The sequence below is a fragment of the Schistocerca gregaria genome, chromosome X (assembly GCF_023897955.1).
Source record: "Schistocerca gregaria isolate iqSchGreg1 chromosome X, iqSchGreg1.2, whole genome shotgun sequence".
NCBI lineage: Eukaryota > Metazoa > Arthropoda > Insecta > Orthoptera > Acrididae > Schistocerca > Schistocerca gregaria.
The window spans coordinates 177,825,855-177,847,770 of record NC_064931.1 but is presented as its reverse complement, the minus strand read 5'-3'; the positions used below and the strand labels follow the sequence as shown (position 1 = coordinate 177,847,770).

The window sequence follows — 21,916 nt, the reverse complement described above, 5'->3', positions numbered from 1 at the left end:
CTGAGAGGTTTTGGCTTCATTTAAACTTGCAGTGAAGCTCTCTTTGCTTTCGGAGTAGTTTCCTAACTTTGTTGTTGAACCTCAGTGGGTTTTTCCCGTCCCTCACAGTTTTACTAGGCACGTACCTGTCTAAAACGCATTTTACGATTGCCTTGAACTTTTTCCATAAACACTCAACATTGTCAGTGTCGGAACATAATTTTTCGTTTTGATCTGTTAGGTAGTCTTAAATCTGCCTCCTATTACTCTTGCTAACCAGATAAAGTTTCCTCCCTTTTTTTATATCCCTATTTATTTCCATATTCAGGGATGCTGCAACGGCCTTATGATCACTGATTCCCTGTTCTGCGCTTACAGAGTCGAAAAGTTCAGGTCTGTTTGTTATCAGTAGGTCCAAGATGTTATCTCCACAAGTCGGTTCTCTGTTTAATTGCTCAATGTAATTTATGGATAGTGCAATCAGTATAATGTCACTTGATGCTCTGTCCCTACCAACTGTCCTAAACATCCGAGTGTCCCATTCTATATCTGGTAAACTGAAATCTCCACCTAAGACTATAACGTGCTGAGGAGATTTATGTGAAATGTATTCCAGATTTTTTCTCAGTTGTTCTGCCACTAATGCTGCTGAATCGGGAGGTCGGTAAAAGGAGCCAATTATTAACCTAGCTCGGTTGATGAGTATAACCTCCACCCATAATAATTCACAGTAACTATCCACTTCTATTTCACTACAGGATAAACTACTACTAACAGTGACAAACACGCCACCACCGGTTGCATGCAATCTATCCTTTCTAAATGCCATTGGTGCCTTTGTAAAAATTTTGGCATAATTTATCTCTGGCTTCAGCCAGCTTTCTGTACCTATAACGATTTCAGCTTCGGTGCTTTCTATCAGCGCTTGAAGTTCCGGTACTTTACCAATGCAGCTTCGACAATTTACAATTACAATACCAATTGCTGCTTGGTCCCCGCATGTCCTGACTTTGCCGCGCACCCTATCAGGCTGTTGCCCCTTCTGTACTTGCCCGAGGCCATCCAACCTAAAAAGCCATCCAGTCCATGCCACACAACCCCTGCTACCCGTGTAGCCGCCTGCTGGGTGTAGTGGACTCCTGACCTATCCAGCGGAACCTGAAACCCCACCACCCTGTGGCGCAAGTCGAGGAATCTGCAGCCCACATGGTCACAGAACCGTTTCAGCCCCTGATTCAGACCCTCCCCTCGGCTCCGTACCAAAGTTCCTCAGTCAGTCCTGTCGACGATGCTGCGGATGTTGAGCTCTGCTTTCATCTCGCTAGCAAGACTGCCAGTCTTCACCAAATCAGATAGCCGCCTGAAGCCAGAGAGGATTTCCTCTGATCCATAGCGACACACATAATTGGTGCCATCATGAGCAACCACCTGCAGATGCTTGCACCCTGTACCCTTCATGGCATCCGTAAGGACCCTTTCCACATCTGGAATGACTCCTCCCGGTATGCACACAGAGGGTACATTGGTTTTCTTCCCCTCCCTTGCAGCCATATCCCTAAGGGGCCCCATCATGCGCCTGATGTTGGAGCTCCCACCCTCTGCGACCACCTGGATCTTGCAGACTGAGGGGGCAACCTCTCGAACAGGACAAGTAGCCATGTCCGGCCGAAGATCAGTATCAGCCTGAGACAGAGACTGAAACCTGTTCATCAGACAAACTGGAGAGGCCTTTCGTTCAGCCCTCCGAAATATCTCCCCCCCCCCCCCCCCCCCCCCCCTGCAACACTTCGAGATGACCTCCCACTCTACCACGGGTGAGGGGTCAGCCTCAATGTTGGCAGTATCCCGGGCAGCCACAGCCATAGTCCGATGGGGGGATGCGTGGGACGAGCTGGCCGTCCCCAACAAACCCCCGTCCTGACCCCCACAGTGATGCCCATTGGCAACAGCCTCAAGCTGTGTGACCGAAGCCAACACTTCCTGAAGCTTGGAGCTAAGGGGTGCCAACTCAGTCCGCATCCAAACACAGCAGTTGCAGTCCCTTACATGCTAAATACTGTTTGCAAAGAACATCTGAACTAATCTACAGAAAGCACAAACAATTCGACACAAAATTTAAACGGTTATTAAAATACAAGATTGCCTAGTAAATGCAGTAATGCTGCTACTTGCACACTCCTGACACGCTGCCCGGCAGCAGAACGAGACTACACGAATTTACACTATTCAGGTACTAAAACGCCATGCTACAACTGTCAAATAGTATAATACACCTGAAATTTGTGAATTAAACAATGCAAGTACCCAAAAACACGCAAAGAAATTAATAATTAAACCATGCAACAAATAAGTGAGCTAAGAGTATACTACTTGCTGCTGACAGCTGTTTATCTAATGGCTGCAGGGAGCACACTCCTTTTTAGTTATCTTATTAAGCTTCCTGTAATCAACATAAAAACTCCATCTGCCATCCTTCTTCCTGAAGGGAACCACATGTCCTGGTTGTGCACAGTGGAAACACACTGGTTGGTTATCCTGGGTCCTCCAGACGTCAGTCTTCCTTGGTGCCCGAACAGCTTCCTCATGCGGCATTGTAGAAATGTAATTTCGCCTGGGTCTCAATGTTTTCACCGTTGTAAAGGGAAATGAGGAAGGGAGATTGGGTTCAATGTCTGTCCCACTTCCCCCCTTATGACCTCTTGAAGCGTCTCGATTTTTTGCTCGCCGTGCAATCCAAGTGCCTTCTGAACTTCCTCCCAAACTATCTGACATAGAACACTTGTGAAATCAGTTTCTTCTTCCATCTCAGACATTGATATAATGTTTGGAAGCCGTTAAAACTTCTTGACTGTAATTCTTTTTTGATGCATTGGCTCAATATACTGGCACCATTTTATGAAGTTCGTCTGCTGTTGAAACCTCAGCAGCACCCTTCATGAGATGTGCAGCCTTATCTTTCTCCTTCATTCTACAATCCACTACTTTACACAGCTCCAAGACACCTTGAATGTAGGGTACTGTCATTTCTCCTGGATGCTGTGCCCTGCACTTTAATTTATCTTAAGCCTTGCACTTCTGTCGTTGTGTGTCACCGAAATACTTGCACAGTTCAGCCTGAAGTACGTCCCAGCTTGTGAACTTCTCCTCGTTGTTCTCATACCAGTGCTTTGCAGTGCCCTCCAAGTAGAAAAATACATTAGCCAAACACACGGTGTCATCTCATTTGTTAAATTTGGCTATACGCTCATATACCTTCAGCCACTTGTTTGGATCTTAGCCATTATCACCAGAGAATCCAGAAGGATGTCTCATGTGGTGGCACACAGTTGCTGTCATAGTAATGTCTTTTTCTTCTTCTGTCTCCAATTGATTGCGATCTGTTGAATATGGCTCAAACTCGGGTTTCTCACAAAGTAAACAGCGACTCTGTTGTGGCCTGATGGGAGCCACTGTGTCGGTATCACACATACCAATACGCAGCATCTCCACCAGAATAATGTCACGAAGAGGAATGTGTAAGTAGATGAATGACGAACACTAACTTCACTTAATGAAGGTTTATTTAGCACTTGCACGTGTAAGAGCACGGAGCGAACTGCCTCCAGCCAGAACACATACGGTATATATACAGCTACAGAACATTCCAGTTCAATTATTGTTGCCATTTGTGAATACTTCTAGAATGTACTCAAAACGAATATAGAAATTAAAATCTTATAGTTCAGGTGAGTTTTGAACTCACAACCCTCCATGCATCAGTCTAGTATAATATCCACTACACTACGGCGACTGAGCTACTCAGCTTCTTCTGCGACAATATGAAAACTGTTGCATATAAATTATCGATGTTTAAAAACTGTAGTCTAACTACTGCTTAGGTTAGAGAATTCCCTCCCTAGGCCCGACAAGACACCTCCTGAGACATGGCAAGGTAGTAGTAGGCAAAATGCAACAGGGAATAACAATATTAATGTGCTAATAGTAAACCGCAGGAGCGTCTATAGAAAGGTCCCAGAACTGCTCTCATTAATAAACATTCACAATGCCCATATAGTGCTAGGGACAGAAAGTTGGCTGAAACCAGACGTAAACAGTAATGAAATCCTAAACTCAGATTGGAATGTATACCGCAGAGACAGGCTGGACAGTGAAGGGGGAGGCGTGTGTATAGCGATAAGAAGTGTAATACTATCGAAGGAAACTGACGGGGATCCAAAATGTGAAATAATTTGGGTGAAGGTCACAGTTAAAGCAAGCTCGGATATGGTAATTGGATGTCTCTATAGGCCCCCTGGCTCAGCAGCTGTTGTGGTTGAGCACCTAAAGTATAATTTGGAAAATATTTCGAGTAGATTTCCCCACCGTGTTATAGTTCTGGGTGGAGATTTTGATTTGCCGGATATAGACTGGGAGACTCAAACATTCATAACAGGTGGCAGGGACAAAGAATCCAGTGAATTTTTTTAAAGTGCTTTATCTGAAAACTACCTTGAGCAGTTAAACAGAGAACCGACTCGTGGCGATAACATATTAGACCTTCTGGTGACAAACAGACCCGAACTATTTGAAACAGTTAACGCACAACAGGGAATCAGCGATCATAAAGCGGTTACTGCATCGATGATTTCAGCCGTGAATAGAAATATTAAAAAAGGTAGGAAGATTTTTCTGTTTAGCAGAAGTGACAAAAAGCAGATTTCAGAGTACTTGATGGCTAAACACGAAAGTTTTGTCTTAGTAAAGGTAGTGTTGAGGATCAGTGGACAAAGATCAAAACCATACAATATGCGTTAGATGAGTATGTGCCTAGCAAGATTGCAAGAGAGCCACCATGCTACAACAACTGAGTTAGAAAACTGCTACGAAAGCAAAGGGAACTCCACAGCAAACATAAACATAGCCAAAGCCTTGCAGACAAACAAAAATTATACGAAACGAAATGTAGTGTGAGGAGGGCTATGCGAAAGGTGTTCAATGAATTCGAAAGTAAAGTTCTATGTACTGACTTGGCATAAAATCCTAAGAAATTTTGGTCTTATGTCAAAGTGGTAGGAGGATCAACACAAAATGTCTAAGCACTCTGCGACCAAAATGATACTGAAACAGAGGATAACAGACTTAAGGCCAAAATACTAAATGTCTTCTTCCAAAGCTGTTTCACAGAGGAAGACTGCACTGTAGTTCTTTCTCTAGATTGTCGCACAGATGACAAAATGATAGATATCGAAATAGACGACAGAGGGATAGAGAAACAATTAAAATCGCTCAAAAGAGGAAAGGACGCTGGACCTGATGGGATATCAGTTCGATTTTACACAGAGTACGCAAAGGAACTTGCCCCCTTCTTGCAGCGGTGTACCGTAGGTCTCCAGAAGAGCGTAGCGTTCCAAAGGATTGGAAAAGGGCACAGGTCATCCCCATTTTCAGGAAGGGACGTCGAACAGATGTGCAGTACTATAGACCTATATCTCTAATGTCGATCAGTTGTAGAATTTGGAACATGTATTATGTTGGAGTATAGTTGACTTTTCTGGAGACTAGAAATCTACTCTGTAGGAATCGGCATGTGTTTAGAAGAAGACGGTCATGTGAAACCCAGCTCGCGCTATTCGTCCACGAGACTCAGAGGTCCATAGACACGGGTTCACAGGTAGATGCCGTGTTTCTTGACTTCCACAAGGCGTTCGATACAGTTCCCCACAGTCATTTAATGAACAAAGTAAGAGTATATTGGATTGAAGAGTTTCTAGATAACAGAACACAGCATGTCATTCTCAATGGAGAGATGTCTTCCGAAGTAAGAGTGATTTCAGGTGTGCCCCAGGGGAGTGTCGTAGGACCGTTGCTATTCACAATATACATAAATGACCTTGTGGATGATATCGGAAGTTCACTGAGGCTTTCTGTGGATGATGCTGTGGTATATCGAGAGGTTGTAACAATGGAAAATTGTACTGAAATGCAGGATGATCTGCAACGAATTGACACATGGTGCAGGGTATGGCAATTGAATCTCAATGTAGACAAGCTTAATGTGCTGTGAATACATAGAAAGAAAGATCCCTTATCATTTAGCTACAATATAGCGGGTCAGAACCTGGAAGCAGTTAATTCCATAAATTATCTGGGAGTACCCATTAGGAGTGATTTAAAATGGAATGATCATATAAAGTTGATCGTTGGTAAAGCAGATGCCAGACTGAGATTCATTGGAAGAATCCTAAGGAAATGCAATCCGAAAACAAAGGAAGTAGGTTACAGTACACTTGTTCGCCCGCTGCTTGAGTACTGCTCAGCAGTGTGGGATCGGTACCAGATAGGGTTGATAGAAGAGATAGAGAAGATCCAACGGAGAGCAGTGTGCTTTGTTACAAGATCATTTAGTAATTGCGAAAGCGTTGTGGAGGTGATAGATAAACTCCAGTGGAAGACTCTGCAGGAGAGACGCTCAGTAGCTCGGTACGGGCTTTTGTTGAAGTTTCAAGAACATACCTTCACCGAAGAGTCAAGCAGTATATTGCTCCCATCTACGTTTATCTCGCAAAGGGACCATGGGGATAAAATCAGAGAGATTAGAGCCCACACAGAAGCATACCGACAATCCTTCTTTCCACGAACAATACGAGACTAGAATAGAAGGGAGAACCGATAGAGGTACTCAAGGTACACTACGCCACACACCGTCAGGTGGCTTGTGGGATGTGGATGTGGATGTAGATGTAGATGTATGGCTGCTATGTAGCTTAGCTTAGAGGAAAGAAAAGTCATTATTGTGGTATGCGGCCACTCTGCCCCCCCCCCCCCCCCCTGCCCCACCCCATCCAATCACAGTTAATTTATCACAAGCATCTTGGCACCATATTATCCCAGGAATTTGAGTAGCCACTTGTCTTTACTGAAAACTATCTGCTAACTGTGTACTCTTCAATGCAGTCACATACCTCCTCTGATATTCCACAAGCACATATTTATTGTATACATGGTATTTGTGTTGTGGGTCGTGTACTGTGTTACAATAAAATGATTTAAAAGTGGAAAAAGATATGGCAGTAATAACAAAGTTCATAGTTAATCTGTTTTTAGAAGAATGAATGTAGAAGATCTCCTCAGTAATGATTGTTATGTAGATGTTCACTGCAGTCTCCTAATGAAATTGCAGATAAATGTGGCCTTTATTTTTAAGTAATACATACTTATTTGGTAGTATGTTACTTCATTTAAAGATGAATATGTTTTGGCATAAAATATGTATATATTTTTACTTGGTTGTAGGAACCAATGATGCCTTTGTTACTATTGCACTTGGTAAGGAGAAGTATCAGACGTCAGTCAAGGAGAAGGCAGACAAAGATGTCGAATGGCATGAAGAATGTGAACTGTAAGGCATCACTTTTTCTGCAATCCACAATTGTTGAAATTGTAATTAAATTATAAGTGTTTGTACTCATATGTAAGCATTAATATTTCAACACATCTATATTTCAGGCCAATACCTAAACAAGGAAATACAGCTGAAATTGTCTTGACAGCATTACACCGCAACTTTATGGGTGTAGATGAATTCCTAGGAGTAATTAACATTCCTCTGGCAGACTTTGATGTGTATGAAAGGCCAAGATGCAAGTAAGTTTTTCTGCATATAATTTATCCAGTCTCTCATTGTGTAAATAAATTGATTATTAGGGCAGTTTCTTCATGTTTAACTGATTTTTGATTTGATGGAATTTTATATTCTAGCTTTAATTTACATATGCTTTGCTTAGGAGTTTTGTGTGAATACTGTGATAAGTTAACTCACCATTCATAAAAGGGAGTGCATTATTGCTGAAGTTTCTAAATGATGCCGTAGTAATGAGATGTAGAGAGAATCAATTCTCACACTGCAGTGCAATTAGTGGTTGTAGAATGCATGTATCAGACATGTGGTGTGTGACACAGGAAGAAGCTGTACTCTATGTGCAACAAATGCACCTTAAATTATTGGTCAGCCGTATATGAAAAGTGCTGCACAGCTGTCATGAAATGGACAACCTTCATGTTGTTGGTGCCAAACATACCTCATACCTCATTTGTTTAAAAAGATTGAGTAGTTTTCACATTAAAAAGTTGGAGACATTACTTTTCAGCACATCTTTGTAAGTATGATATTCCTCAGAGAAGGATGCTTATTATGGGGTTCCGTATGGTTTACTGTCTCATAGGTTCAAGGTTTAAGGAACTAGTAAAGCATTATAAATCAGTCAATACATAATTAAATATCTGGAGAACAGTAACAAGCCCTTGAACTGTAAAAACTGGTATTAAAAAAACTTATCAGAGAAAAATCTGATATCAGCATGTCCATCCTATGTAAAGCCTTGGTTGAACTTTCTCCTTATGAGAGTCTTGAAGAATTATTTGTTTAAATTGAGGGGTCCAGTAGAAAAGGGGCACATACCACCTGCGCAGTGATTTTGTGATTTTGGTACAGGAAGACAGCCAATGCCATCTAGCATCGGAGGTGGGAACTTTTAGCAGAGTGACATGTGCCGATTCCTTTAAAGAGAGAGTGTTATATTTGCTGTTATTTGGGACTGACGCATTCCCAGTGAAAAAGAGGCCCATGCCAATTGTATCTCTGTGTCTCATGAGTCGATTTGTCTCATTGGTTGACTTGTTTCGGAAAGCCAATGAGAACGTGTTTCTCAGATGTTGTTCATGTGTTTCCAAGAGGGTGGCAATAGGTGTTGCTATTAATGTTACGCATGAAGAAAATGCAATAGTAATGTAAACAAAACAAAATCGTAAAGAAATGAGTGGAAAGATAATGAAACGAAGGGGTTAAGAAACAGTGGAAAACAATATATCCTGAAAAAATAAGATTGTGGCCTAGAAAGTGTTTCGTAGTGCCAGTGATCCATGTTGAAAACTAGTTTCTGCAAATACTCAGCATTGAATGAAGAACTGAAGGAGGCAATATTTATTGAGTTTTATCAGTTGGGACATTATAACAAGCAAAATACTTATTTATATGGATTAGTGTGGCCTAATAAGTGCAAAAAAGTGTATCCAAAGAAGAGGAAGGTTCCAACAGTAAGCCAGAGGACTGTTTCTTTCAGGTATTTTATTTGTAACACTTCATTTACTGAGGTTGAAGTGTGTAGGACTGCATTTTTAGCTTTTCATGCCATTTCTGTTACACGTTTGAGGACTGTCCATAGCAATGAAGAATGTGACACTGAGAGTCACGAATCTACAACACATGTATCTGTACATACACCTAGACGGGATAGAAGAGGCAGGCATTCTAACAGACCTCATGGCATTGATAACAAGAGAAAAAATAAATTTAGAAATCACATTGAAATGATTCCAAGGTACACATCACATTATAGTCAAACACAGAATCTGAACAAGTCCTACATAACCTCTGTTCAATCGATTACTGGAATGTATCCTTTGGACTGTGAAGATGTTAAAAATACAGATGAAGTCCCAGTGCAACAACATGTGTATGAAACCGTTTTCAACTAGGAATATAATATTGGTTTTAAATTGCTGTTGAGTGATACATGTCGTATTTGTGATTCTGCTAAGGCACATAATAACAGCGAATCCACAGACATCAAACTACACTTTGAGAAAGCTGAAGCTGCATATAGTGCCCCGAAAAGTGATTCAAATGAATCAAAACAGGACGGTAGTGATGCACTTGTTTTGTGCATGGACAACAAGCATTGCCAACACCATATATTTTGATGGAAACTGAGATATATATATATATATATATATATATATATATATATATATATATATATATATATATATATACACAACTTTGGATGTATAATTTCTGTATTCACCATTGTAGTGATGAGAAGACAGTGATGTGTGTCTGGTCTGAGAATGTTGCATCTAGAGGGGCCAATGAAGAAGTAGGTAACTGCATTTTAAAGGCTTTAGACATGGTGAAGGAAGAACATCATTGAACACTCATCATTTGTTCTGATTTGTGTGTTGAAAGAAATAAAAACTATATTATCCTATGTCTACGGTTGTACCTCCTTGATAAAAACTGTTTTGATGTAGTTGAGCACAAGTTTCTCCAGTTGAGAAGCTGAAAAGAAAGGCACAGGATGTGTACAGTCCAGCAAAATGGGTTGAAGAGCAAGCAAAAGAACCCATTAATTGTGGTTGAAATGAAGAAAGACGACTTTGTGTCTGTGTCGTCTATAATGAACAGTTATCATCAAACGTAACGTTACTGTTGACAAAAAGCCTGCAGACATCAGAAATGCAATGGTGTTTAGATTAGTGTGTGGTGAACATTCTGTATATATCAAATATTCACACAGTCAAACTGACAAAACCTGTACGAGTTAGTGTATAGAAGTGTCATGGACGATTTATGAAGCTTGCAGACTGCCAGTTAGTTCCTAAGTATCCAAATGGATGTCAAATTAAGGCAACAAAGTTCAAGGACCTTCAAAGCTTACTGCAATTTCTGCCTCCAATATATTCAAGTTTTTATCAGTCATTGATAAGTGATGGTGATGGTAGTGACGATACAATGGAACTGGAAAACATTGATGAGGAATTTCACTATTAATGACATGCTATGTAACATGTCTACATATCCAGGATTTCATTTTCTGTACATTAAATTGTAATAAAGTTGCTTAATATTTAATAGTATTAGCAAAACACCATCTAGTTACTGTAACAACTGTTGATATCACAGCAGGAATTCACATTACTATACAAAATCATATTTCCTTAATCCCTATTTCCTGACACAACGTACTCTGGTGGCATGTGCCCCTTTTCCACTGAGCCCCTCAATTGTTAAAGACCATTAAAAATCCAAGATCACACAAAAGACTTTTTATTCAAGGCAATCAGTTTCAACAGTCTTAGTTGTCATTTTCAGGTCTTAAACATTTTTTAAAAAGTAAAATGCATTAATTTTATGCTGAACCTCATGCACAAGATGTCAAGCGAAAAAAACTCAGCACATTATAAATCAAACAATGGAAAATCCAGGATGGAATGTAACAATACCAGAGAAGGAAAGTTGCTACTCACCATATAGCGGAGATGCTGTGTTGCGATGGGCACAATAAAAAGATTCACACAATTAAAGCTTCCAGCCATTAAGGCCTTCTTCGTCAGCAGTAGACACACACACACACACACACACACACACACACACACACACACACACACACACACACAATCAGCAGTCTCAGAGAGCAAGACCACACTGCAAACAGCAGCACCAGTGGATGATGGGAGTGGCGACTGGGTGGGGATAAGGATGAGGCTGGGGCAGGGAGGGGGAGGGATAGTATGGTGGGATTGGTGGACAGTCAAGTGCTGCAGTTTAGACGGAGGGCTGGAGAGAAGATGCGGAAGGTGACGGAGTAAGTAGCGGAAAGGAGAGAAATAAAAGAAATTAAAAGACTGGGTGTGATGGTGCAATGACAGCTGTGTAGCCCTGGAATGGGAACAGGGAGCGGGCTGGATGGGTGAGGACAGTGACTAACAAAGGTTGAGGCCAGGAGAGTTATGGGAACATAGAATGTATTGCAGGGAAAGTTCCCACCTGCGCAGTTCAGAAAAGCTGGTGTTGGTGGGAAGAATCCATATGGCACAGCCTGTGAAGCGGTCATTAAGTTGAGGGATATCATGTTTGGCAGCATGTTCAGCAACAGGGTGGTCCACTTGTTTCTTGACCACAGTTTGTCGGTGGCTGTTCATGCAAACAGACTGCTTGTTGATTGTCATGCCTACATAGACTGCAGCACTGAGGTTGCAGCTTAGCTTGTAAATCACATGATTGGATGCAAGGCCTGTCCCATACATCCTCCTACCACCACCTACTCCAGTCTGGTCACCGAGCGAGGTGGCGCAGTGGTTAGCACACTGGACTCGCATTCGGGAGGACGACGGTTCAATCCTGTCTCCGGCCATACTGATTTAGGTTTTCCGTGATTTCCCTAAATCATTTCAGGCAAATGCCGGGATGGTTCCTTTGAAAGGGCACGGACGATTTCCTTACCAATCCTTCCCTAACCCGAGCTTGCGCTCCATCTCTAATGACCTCGTTGTTGACGGGACGTTAAACACTAACCACCACCACCATCCAGTGCGGTCACTAACATCACCTATCCCATCAAAGGCAGGGCTACCTGTGAAACCAGTCATGTGATTTGCTAGCTAAGCTGCAACCTCTCTGCTGCATTCTATGTAGGCATGACAACCAACAAGCTGTCTGTCCGCATGATCGGCCACCGACAAACTGTGGCCAAGAAACAAGTGGACCACCATGTTGCTGAACATGCTGCCAAACATGATATCCCTCATCTTAATGACTGCTTCACAACCTGTGCCATATTGATCCTTCCCACCAAAACCAGCTTTTCTGAATTGCGCAGATGGGGAACTTTCCCTGCAATACATCCTACGTTCCCGTAACCCTCCTGCCCTCAACCTTCGTTTCTCACTGTCCTCACCCATCCAGCCCCTTCTCTGTTTCCATTCCAGCTCTACACAGCCGTCATTTCACTGTCACACCCAGTCTTTTAATTTCTTGTATTTCTCTCATTTCTCTCCTTTCCACTACTTACCCCCCTCCCCCCCTCCACACCTTCTCTCCTGCTCTCCGTCTAAACTGCATCACTTGACTGTCCGCCACTCCCACCATACTATCCCTCCCCCTCCCTGCCCCAGCCTCCTCCTTACCCCCACTCCCATCATGCACTGGTGGTGCTGTTCGCAGTGTGGTCTCAGCTCAGCTCTCTGAGACTACTGATGCGTGTGCAAGTTGTGTGTGTGTGTGTGTGTGTGTGTGTGTGTGTGTGTGTGTGTGTGTGTTTACTGCTGACAAAGGCCTTAATGGCCGAAAGCTTTAATTGTGTGAATCTTTTTATTGTGCCTATCGTGACTCAGCATCTCCGCTATATGGTGAGTAGCACTTTCCTTCTCTGGTATCAGCACATTATAAATGTTTGTTATCGCTAAAATATTTAAAAACACACAGCACCTTTTCCATATACATATTGCCCACAGATGCTTCTTACTTGATACAAATACGGTGCACAATAGCACATCTGTTAACATATGCTGACACATACCAAACAGCGTGTATGTATTGCTCACAGATGCTTGTTATATGATACAAACATAGTACACTTGATATGTGTCAGCATATGTAAACAGATGTGCTAATGTCTACTGTATTTGTATCATGTAACAAGCATCTGTGAGCAACATGTATATGGACATGGCCTTTTGGACAAGGTGCTGTAAGTTATTAAATATTTTAGCATTGACAGATGTTTATAATGTGCTGAGTTCTATCCACTTGACATGTTGTGCATGAGGTTCAGTGTAAAATGAACATGTTTTACTACTACAAAAAGAAAATGAAAAAGAAAAAGAAAAAATTAATATGTTTAAGACCTGAAGATGACAGCTAAGACTGTTGAAACCAGTTGTTTTTTTTTTTTGGGGGGGGGGGGGGGGAATTGTTCGATATTGGAATTTGAATGGTTTTTAAAAGATAAAGACCTTGGACTCCACTCATCATGTGGGTATTAGATGGCTGCAAGAGTCTTCAGAACAACCCTGTTCCCAACCTCTGTGCTGAGGTTTGGTCACCATTTTTATCCACCCTGTGGAAGTTTCTCTTTGTGTGACATGCATATAAGATCCTGTCACTCGTACAGTCTCCAGCTTCTGATCCTCTTGTTTGACCAGCAGCACAACTTTGTATGTAAATCGAATAAGGGCAAGAAGACTGTGATTAAAGTCAAGGAGTAACTTATGAACCTCAGTGTGGTGGACCTAAATGTTTTAACACAGAATTGAAGCAAGTATGCTCCCTGATTAATAGATGAATTTAGTCTTCAATGCAGAGCCCTTTGCAGTCGTAAAGGCACAGGAGCACATGTGCAGTCGATGGAATACTTTTTGTGTCTGTTCTATGTGCCCTACAGACCATTCAGCAGGTGTATCCAACAGTTGAAGTAAATACAAGTCATACAAGACACCCATCATGTACTACAATGGCAAGGGAAATAAGTGGCATTCTGCCGGGTATTGAGCCATACAAGAATCTAGTGAAATGATCAGGCTACATGGCAGCAAGGGATACATGCTAGGAAAATAATGTACTCCCTATTGGGTACTATTATTTCACCTTTGAAGAGGAGAGTTACATGCCAGTGATGTAATTGAGTGGCTGGAGGTAGAAAACAACGAACTAAGACTAATGTTGGCAACAGTTTTGCTGTCATAATCATCCCTCCAGACACAAAGACTGAAAAAGGGGACTTTAATCTGTTTGACAATATAATGGTATCCTCAGATACAGGCACCTCCTGTGGTGTGAGGACCTATCAGTTTGCACTACTTGTGGCACATTCATGTACCAAATTGCATTTTATATTTTTACAAGAGGACACTAGTTTTTCTTGATAACAATTTGTCCACTATTTTAAGTAACAATGAGATGAATGTGGAAAAGGTTTTAAAGTTTTGTGTCTTGAGAAGACTCCTGCTCAGTTTACTCAATGGGGTATTTTAAGGGGTCTCAGAGTGGTTGGTGCATCAGTTTTCAGTTTTCAGTCAGTGATCAAACCAGTCACAATTATTGGAACCAAAGCTTTGTAATTTTCACTGTGTGTTCATTTATTTTGTTTAATGCTTATTAAGTTTCTTTTAATGTGCATGTATAGAACTGTTAACCAAGTTTTACGTGTTCTCAGAGTGGCTTGCTCTTTCCTTTTATTAGTGGTCAGCCAGATGCATGTACCTGGGGAAAAACTTAACTACATTTTTCAACTAATTGTCATTTTCTGTCAGCATTTTTTGTTATTACTGTGTTATAATTTTATTAAGCTGTGAAACACACACACACACACACACACACACACACACACACACACACACACACACACCCACACCCACACCCACACCCTATTCGTCCTTTTTACTACCCATTTTAATTAATTGATAAGCAAGTGATTGTTATTGTCACACAATCTGTTAAATCTCTAATATATGCTAATGGGCAACTGTCTCAAGAGAGAGATGGGCATCATGAAACCATCATAATCATAATCATAATCATAATCATAATCATCATCATCATCATCATCATCATCATCATCAGTTTAATTCACCACATTTTTTGCTAATTCCCCCCTCCCCTCCACCTGCTCTCTCTCTCTCTCTCTCTCTCTCTCTCTCTCTCTCTCTCTCTCTCTCTCTCTCTTGCATGTTGTGTTTCTGCAATGGATCTTCTGTTGAGCTGAGTGTGATGTGCATTTTAAATTTACATCATATGTCAAATCTCTTAGTCAAACAACAGGAAAGGATCAAAATTCAATTTCCATTGGTTACAAGGTTGCAGAATAATTTTTTCACTTTCAAGTAGAGTGTATGCTGTTTTGAAACTGTGATAGATCACAACTATGTGCTGGACTATGACCCAAACCAGGAACTATGCTTGGAATCAATCTTCAAACTGTGGCCCATTTTCTCACATTCTTCTAGGAGTGATAGTCCAGCTAGAAGTGTTTCTATGAAGTTTGAAAAGTAAATCTGCACTGATACAATTAGTTCCTTGATTGTCAGTTATGCATCATGCCTCTATAGCACAGTGGTTAATAACATTGTGTGCAAGAAACGAGGTTCCAGGTTTGTGTCCCAGTCTGGCAAACAGTTTAAATGTATCAGGAAGTTTCAATGACACGATTACAGAGACCGAGCACTTTAGACAAAGATGATGCAGAAAATTAGTTGTGGCCTATTCTGACAAACCATAATAGCAGGTTTAGGGAAACTGATGAAAATCTTCATCTCTTGGTTGAACAATGTGTCATTGTTCACGTAATCTGTTTTGGGTGACAGTTGAGCTGTGAGCCAGGAATGCACTGCTTCTTTCACTGCTTAGTCCGAGGCAATTCAGCGACCCCTTAATGCCTGTTTGAATGGAGTGAACAAGTGATAGTCAAGATCGGAACTATATGGAGGATGGTCCAGTACTTCAAATTTGAGTGTCTGGAGCGTTTCAGCAGTTTGGGCAGCAGTATGCAGATGGGCATTGTCGTGCAACAACACAACACCTTTTGACAACAATCCTCGGCGTTTGCTTCGAATTGCAGCTTTAGCCTGGCAGTAAGCATCTCACTGTAAATTACACTGTTTATTGTTGTGCCTATTTCCCCATAATGTTCAAGTACTAGACCTTGTGCGTCACAAGAAACTGTAAGCATTAGTTTTCCTGCAGATGGTTGGGTCTTGAACTTTTCCTTGCATGGTGAATTTGGATGTGTCCATTCCATACTCTGCCGTTTACTCTCCGGCTCGTAATGATGGATCCATGTTTCGTCACCAGTAATGATCTTGTCTAAGAAGTTGTCCCCTTCGTTACCATAGTGATCCAAATGTTTTTTGCAGATGCCCAAGCGCATTTGTTTATGCAACTGTGCAAGTTGTTTTGGGACTCATCTTGCACAAACTTTATGAAACCCAAGTCTGTTGTGGATGATTTTGTAGGCAGAACAGTGACTAATTTGCAGATGATGTGCCACTTCATCAGTAGCTAATTGTCTGCTTAAGAGAATCATTTTACGTGAATGCTCAATAGTCTCTTCATTTGTGACGGTAAACAGTCGTCCGGCTCCTTCATCGTGCGTAACATTTGTGTGACCATTTCAGAATTTTTCATTCCATTTGTAGACACTATGTTGTGGCAAAACACTGTTTCTGTACTGTATCGAAAGTCTTCGATGAATTTCGGTCCCTGATATGCCTTCCAACCACAAAAAGATGGATCACTGAATGTTGCTCTTCTTTGGTGCAAATAGACAGGAGAGCAGCCATAATTAACAGCATGGCAGCAATAACGAAACTAACTTAGCAGCTTGAAAATTGCGAAGATATAACAGCAAATAAACAAAGCATGTGTCAACAATGTAAAATGACAGTACTACCAAAATAAACAAAAATATAACTAAATTGTGGATAATAATTGACTTAACCACGTATATTAAATGTAGGTATACAGTTTGATTTTTGGGGATTTTTGTCCATCTCTGGTACAAATGTGAAAGTGTTGTGTTTATACATCAGTCATATGTAGCAATGTTTGATTAAGCATCAGAATTAGTAAATTTTAAGAAATTATTAATTATACTATAAGATGAAACGGTATCCATGCCATGTAACTGTTTTTAACGAATGAAGATAATCTGAAAGATGTTAAAGAGAGGATGCGCAAACGTTCTAGGTGGAATATGGCGCATGTGCTGTACTATTAGTAGAAGTTAAGTTTTCTTTCCCCTTATTTCATTTTGTGTACAAAATTTCTGCATGTGTTAAACAAAAGAAATTTCATGGTTATGTGCAGTGACGGAACATATCACTTTTCATGCTTTTCAGATGGTATGAGCTAAAAAGTAAGCCTGGTAAGGAGAAACAGAAGCACAGGGGAGAACTTGAAGTGAAAGTAACATTTATAGTGAAAGCTGGAAGCCTCACCGATCTAAGTAAAAAAGAAAAACACAAGTCCCTTGGACAGTTGTCTCACATGGCACAATCTGTCGGTATGTTTATTGTTTTGCCTATTTATTTTTTGTAATCTCTTATCATGGTATACTGCTACAGTGAATCAAATATAAACCAGATTTTGTAATAAATTTATTAATATTTAATCTTGAGAAAAAGTCATACACAAGAACTCATTTTTATTTATAGTCTCCTGAACAGGAAACACATTTTTCACAATAGATAGCCAATTTCTTGATCGCATTTTTGTAAAATGAGCATGGTCGCAACAGCAGGCAGTTGCACATGAACAACTCAATAGTGTCCTCATTGTTAAATCTGTATCTTCTTGACTGCTTGCTTTAGTGGACCAGAGAAATGAAAATTGCAGGGCAATAAGTTGTACTATCAGAGGATGTTCTCGTGTGGTCCAGAACAGTTTCTGAAATTTTTTTATTGAGTTCAGGCAGGTATGTGGGGTCAAGATTGCCATGAAGCATGATCACATCCCAGATTGAAAGTACACTTTATTTCTGATGATAAGTGTGCACGGTACGACACTCTGGGAGAAAATCAATGAGAAGAACTCCTTTGAAATGAAAAAAAGTCTGTTCTAAGAACCTTTCCCTCAGAGAGATGGTTTCTGTCTGTGATGGGTGCAGATATGTCCTTTTACACCATTTCATGCCACTGTTTTTTGATTCTGGGGTGTAGTGATGCACCCACGTTGCATCACAGGTCACAGTCCAGTGCAAAAAAATGTTCCCCTTCAGTTTGGTAGCATGTCAGTAGCCGTTTGCACACCACGAGATAGTGAAAGTTGTGCCCTGCAATGAGAAGATGAGGCACCCACCTTGCAAACACTTTCTGAAATCCAAGGTTGTCAGTAGTAATTGCCTGAGCACTACCGTAATTGATGCCAACCTCAGTAGCAATTTCGGCAACTGTTATTTGGCAATCGCCTTCAGTAAACTGGCTAATAATGTGAATACTTTCCTCAGCCATGCTGGTCCTTTGGTGATGTTAGTAAGCTGTGTTCTCAACTGTTTGTTGTCCTTTAGAAAACTGTTTGTGCAATATGTACACATGAATCTTTCTCAGCTCTGAACTGTGCTGCAAGTCTCTTCAAAATTTCATACAGTTTTACACTCTCTGTTGTGAGAAACTTTGTAATAATGCATTGCACAACAGATGATGGTACCTCTTGGTCTGACATTGCAATTCTGACTAAAGAAATGGCACAACAACATTCTAACTGGGCAGAACAATCACTGGAAACAAAAGCAGCAATTAGCAGTTAGCAAAGATCGTGCTGCTCTCTGTTCAGTAAATGACACGTAAAACAAAATTTCCAGTTTATATTTAATTCACCTTAACATCATGATGTTATCTGTGTTGTAGATCTTACACCAAATTTATATTATTGTTACACTGATTAAATGACCGTACCATCAAATAGTCATAAACTTTATGTACTGGAGGAAAGGGAATGGATATTGATTTTTGGCATTCTAGAACTAAAGCTATATAATTTTTAAACTAGATGAAATAGTGCATTAAACTTGATAGATTTGGAAAAGGAAAAGTTGGAAATAATATCGAATGAGGAGAGAGGAAGAGAAGGGACTTACAGAAGAAAAATGGGTTTAAGACTGTGGTCTGCAAAGCAGCAAGATTAAATTTCAGGTAGTATCAGTCACTTTTGTGGAAGAGTAAAGAGTAAAGGAATTAGGCAAATGATAAAACAGTGGATTACGATATGAATTGGAGAGATTTTATAACTTCAAGAGCTAGTGGTGATTGCAGTGATGAAAAAAGATGAAAGAGTGTAACAGCAGGACAGGAAAAAAAATCTAATGGTAACTAAACGCAGGTGTATGATTTGATTATTGTATATTTATTTGTCTCTTACCATCTGCAGAGTGTGAAACATTGAACCTGAAGAAGGAAAATCATATGACATTCATGATGAAATGAAATATGCACTGAGCGCCCTGGTGTGGGACAGCAGAGAATGATTTTCTGCTATTGCCAGTGGGCAACTAAACACATTGAATTAGGATTTCCATGTATCACAGAATACTACAAAAATGACAGTTCAAAAATTTGCGTTTTCTGCAGCTAAACTTAAAGTGCATATCAGATGGGAACACAGTTTCAGACATGGACTTCATATTTGCACTTCAGATTTGTTCCTGCACAGGAGTGTTGCACATACAATTAATGTGTGTTGCTGGTAATGATTTTCGTGTTAGCTATATAAATAGAAGTTTGTGGGGTTGAGTGAAATGCTATCTACATCCATAAGTTGCTGTTCAAAATGGCAACTGCAAATTTTTGATCTTCATCCATGGATATTGAAATTTTGTGAACAATTTTAACACGTTCTCTAAACTGCAGTTCTAATAGTAGGATTGCACTTGGACCTGATTGATCTTTCATGGAAGTGCACACACTGCTCTGTGAAGCGTTGCTGTAATTTAACAGCTGAATTCATCTCCATCTCCATTAACCTGCCTCTGTGTCGCACAATTTAAGACATTTTGAAGAAGAAAGTTTGTGCATACGATTTTCTCCTTCCTGTAAAAATAGAGCCAAACTTCTTTCAAATTGTCGGTTTCAATTTATTTTCATTCGTTAATATATATCTCACCTTGCTTCACCTTGTGTGAAATTTCATCCATGTTGATGTGCTCTCAGTAATCTTAGCTTTAATACACACTTTCAGGCTCATTCAAGCACTATAAAACATTTCCCGAGGGAAACAGAAAGTTAGCAGTAAGGAACAAACTTCAACTTTAATGACAGATAAGATCTCAGCAAACACAGTCATGGTGTGTCAGTAAAGCAGAGAGAGGAGGAGATTAGTGCTTAACATCCCATCGACAATGAGGTTATTAGAGACAGAGCGCAAGCTCGGATTAGGGAAGGATGGGGAAGGAAATCACCTGTGCTCTTTCAAAGAAACTACCCTGCATTTGCCTGAGGTGATTTAGGGAAATCATGGAAAACCTAAATCTGGATGGCCAGCCACGGGTTTGAACCATCATCCTCCAGAATGCGAGTCCACTGACAGTAAAGCAGTTGGTGCCAGAGAGTAGTGCCAGTTTTTATCCGTCCTTGCCGCCGATCTTTGCTGCTGCTTCTTGTACTCACATACAGTCAAAATCAAGTAACAGTCACAATCAAGTATCTGTCTCGGACATAGCTGAAGTCACAACCATGGAAAGCCCTTCTGCATGTTTGGAGCTCCATACATGTATTGCTTCCATTAAATCCAATCAAAAAGACCATTTTTATGAGTGCATACAGAAACAGAAGAATTAATAATCAGTGTTCTTAAATGTATCATTGACTGGTTTTCTGTGAATGGTCCTGCCCGTAATTTTAAAAAGACACTGCATATTCAGTTCTGCACATCTTGGGGTACTCCCCCGTGCGGGTTCGGGGGTAAGAATAGGCCCGCGGTATTCCTGCCTGTCTTAAGAGGTGACTAAAAGGAGTCTCAAACATTTCGGCCTTATGTGATGGTCCCCTGTCAGGTTTGATCTCCATATCTCAAAATTTTTCTGAAGAGCGAGCCGATTGGGGAAGGGCGCCTTACTTGGTGCATTGTCTCCATCTTGCGTTGAGAACTTTCGTCAGCTTATTCATCGTTGCATTGCAGTCCTGCCCGCTCTCCATCTCTTGGGCATGGATATGCTCGTGCGTGCACTTTCTGCACTGACGGCGACCATGGACCACATGTCACCTAGCATCCAGCACGGTAGCCAGTCCGTTGTGGTGGGGCCGCCATGTACCCTGTTGGTTGTAGCCCCCTGACAACACAGGGATCGCTCTACTGATGCCTGCGCCGTTAACTCCCCACGTATGCCAAGGAGTAGATGCCCATCACCCTGGGGCATCGGGACTCCCGGCAATGGCCATCCTGCCAGGTGGCCTTTGCTGTGGCTGGGTGGTGCCCATGGGAAGGCCCCTTGGTCGGAGTAGGTGGCATCAGGGTGGATGACACGCACTGAAGTGTGGCACATCTTCTCTTGCTGGTGGCCAGCCACCAGCAATCTCTAAGCGTTCGAGGGCCCATTTTAAAGGTAACGTTTGTGACCCCAAATCGTTCCCCTCCCTCGCCACACCATGGGAGGAACGAAAGGCATTGAATGAAAGTGAGACGTATTCGCCCAGGTATCTTGTCTGTACCAGAGCTGATGGGGAATCCTTTATATCCGTGAAACCTCAGTTCTTTGTAGAGCATTTAGAGGACAAGTTTGGGGAGGTGGAGGGCTTGTCCAAAATGCGGTCAGGATCGGTGTTGATAAAAACGGCATCCTCCGCCCAGTTGCAGGCCTTGCTCGCTTGTAATAAGCTGGGGGATGTCTCTGTTACTATCACACCCCATAAAAGT

At 41.2% G+C, this 21,916-nt stretch overlaps 1 protein-coding gene across 2 annotated transcripts in view; it reads left to right on the top strand.

The window, feature by feature from the left end:
- LOC126298850 (rab11 family-interacting protein 1) overlaps positions 1-21,916 on the top strand; it is a 121,235-nt gene that overhangs the window by 33,529 nt on the left and 65,790 nt on the right. For both annotated transcript variants that reach the window (XM_049990360.1, XM_049990359.1), the window contains exons 3-5: positions 7,252-7,357; positions 7,465-7,602; positions 17,410-17,573. In XM_049990360.1, coding sequence (XP_049846317.1) covers positions 7,252-7,357; positions 7,465-7,602; positions 17,410-17,573 — 408 coding nt within the window. The remainder of the gene's footprint in view (positions 1-7,251; positions 7,358-7,464; positions 7,603-17,409; positions 17,574-21,916) is intronic.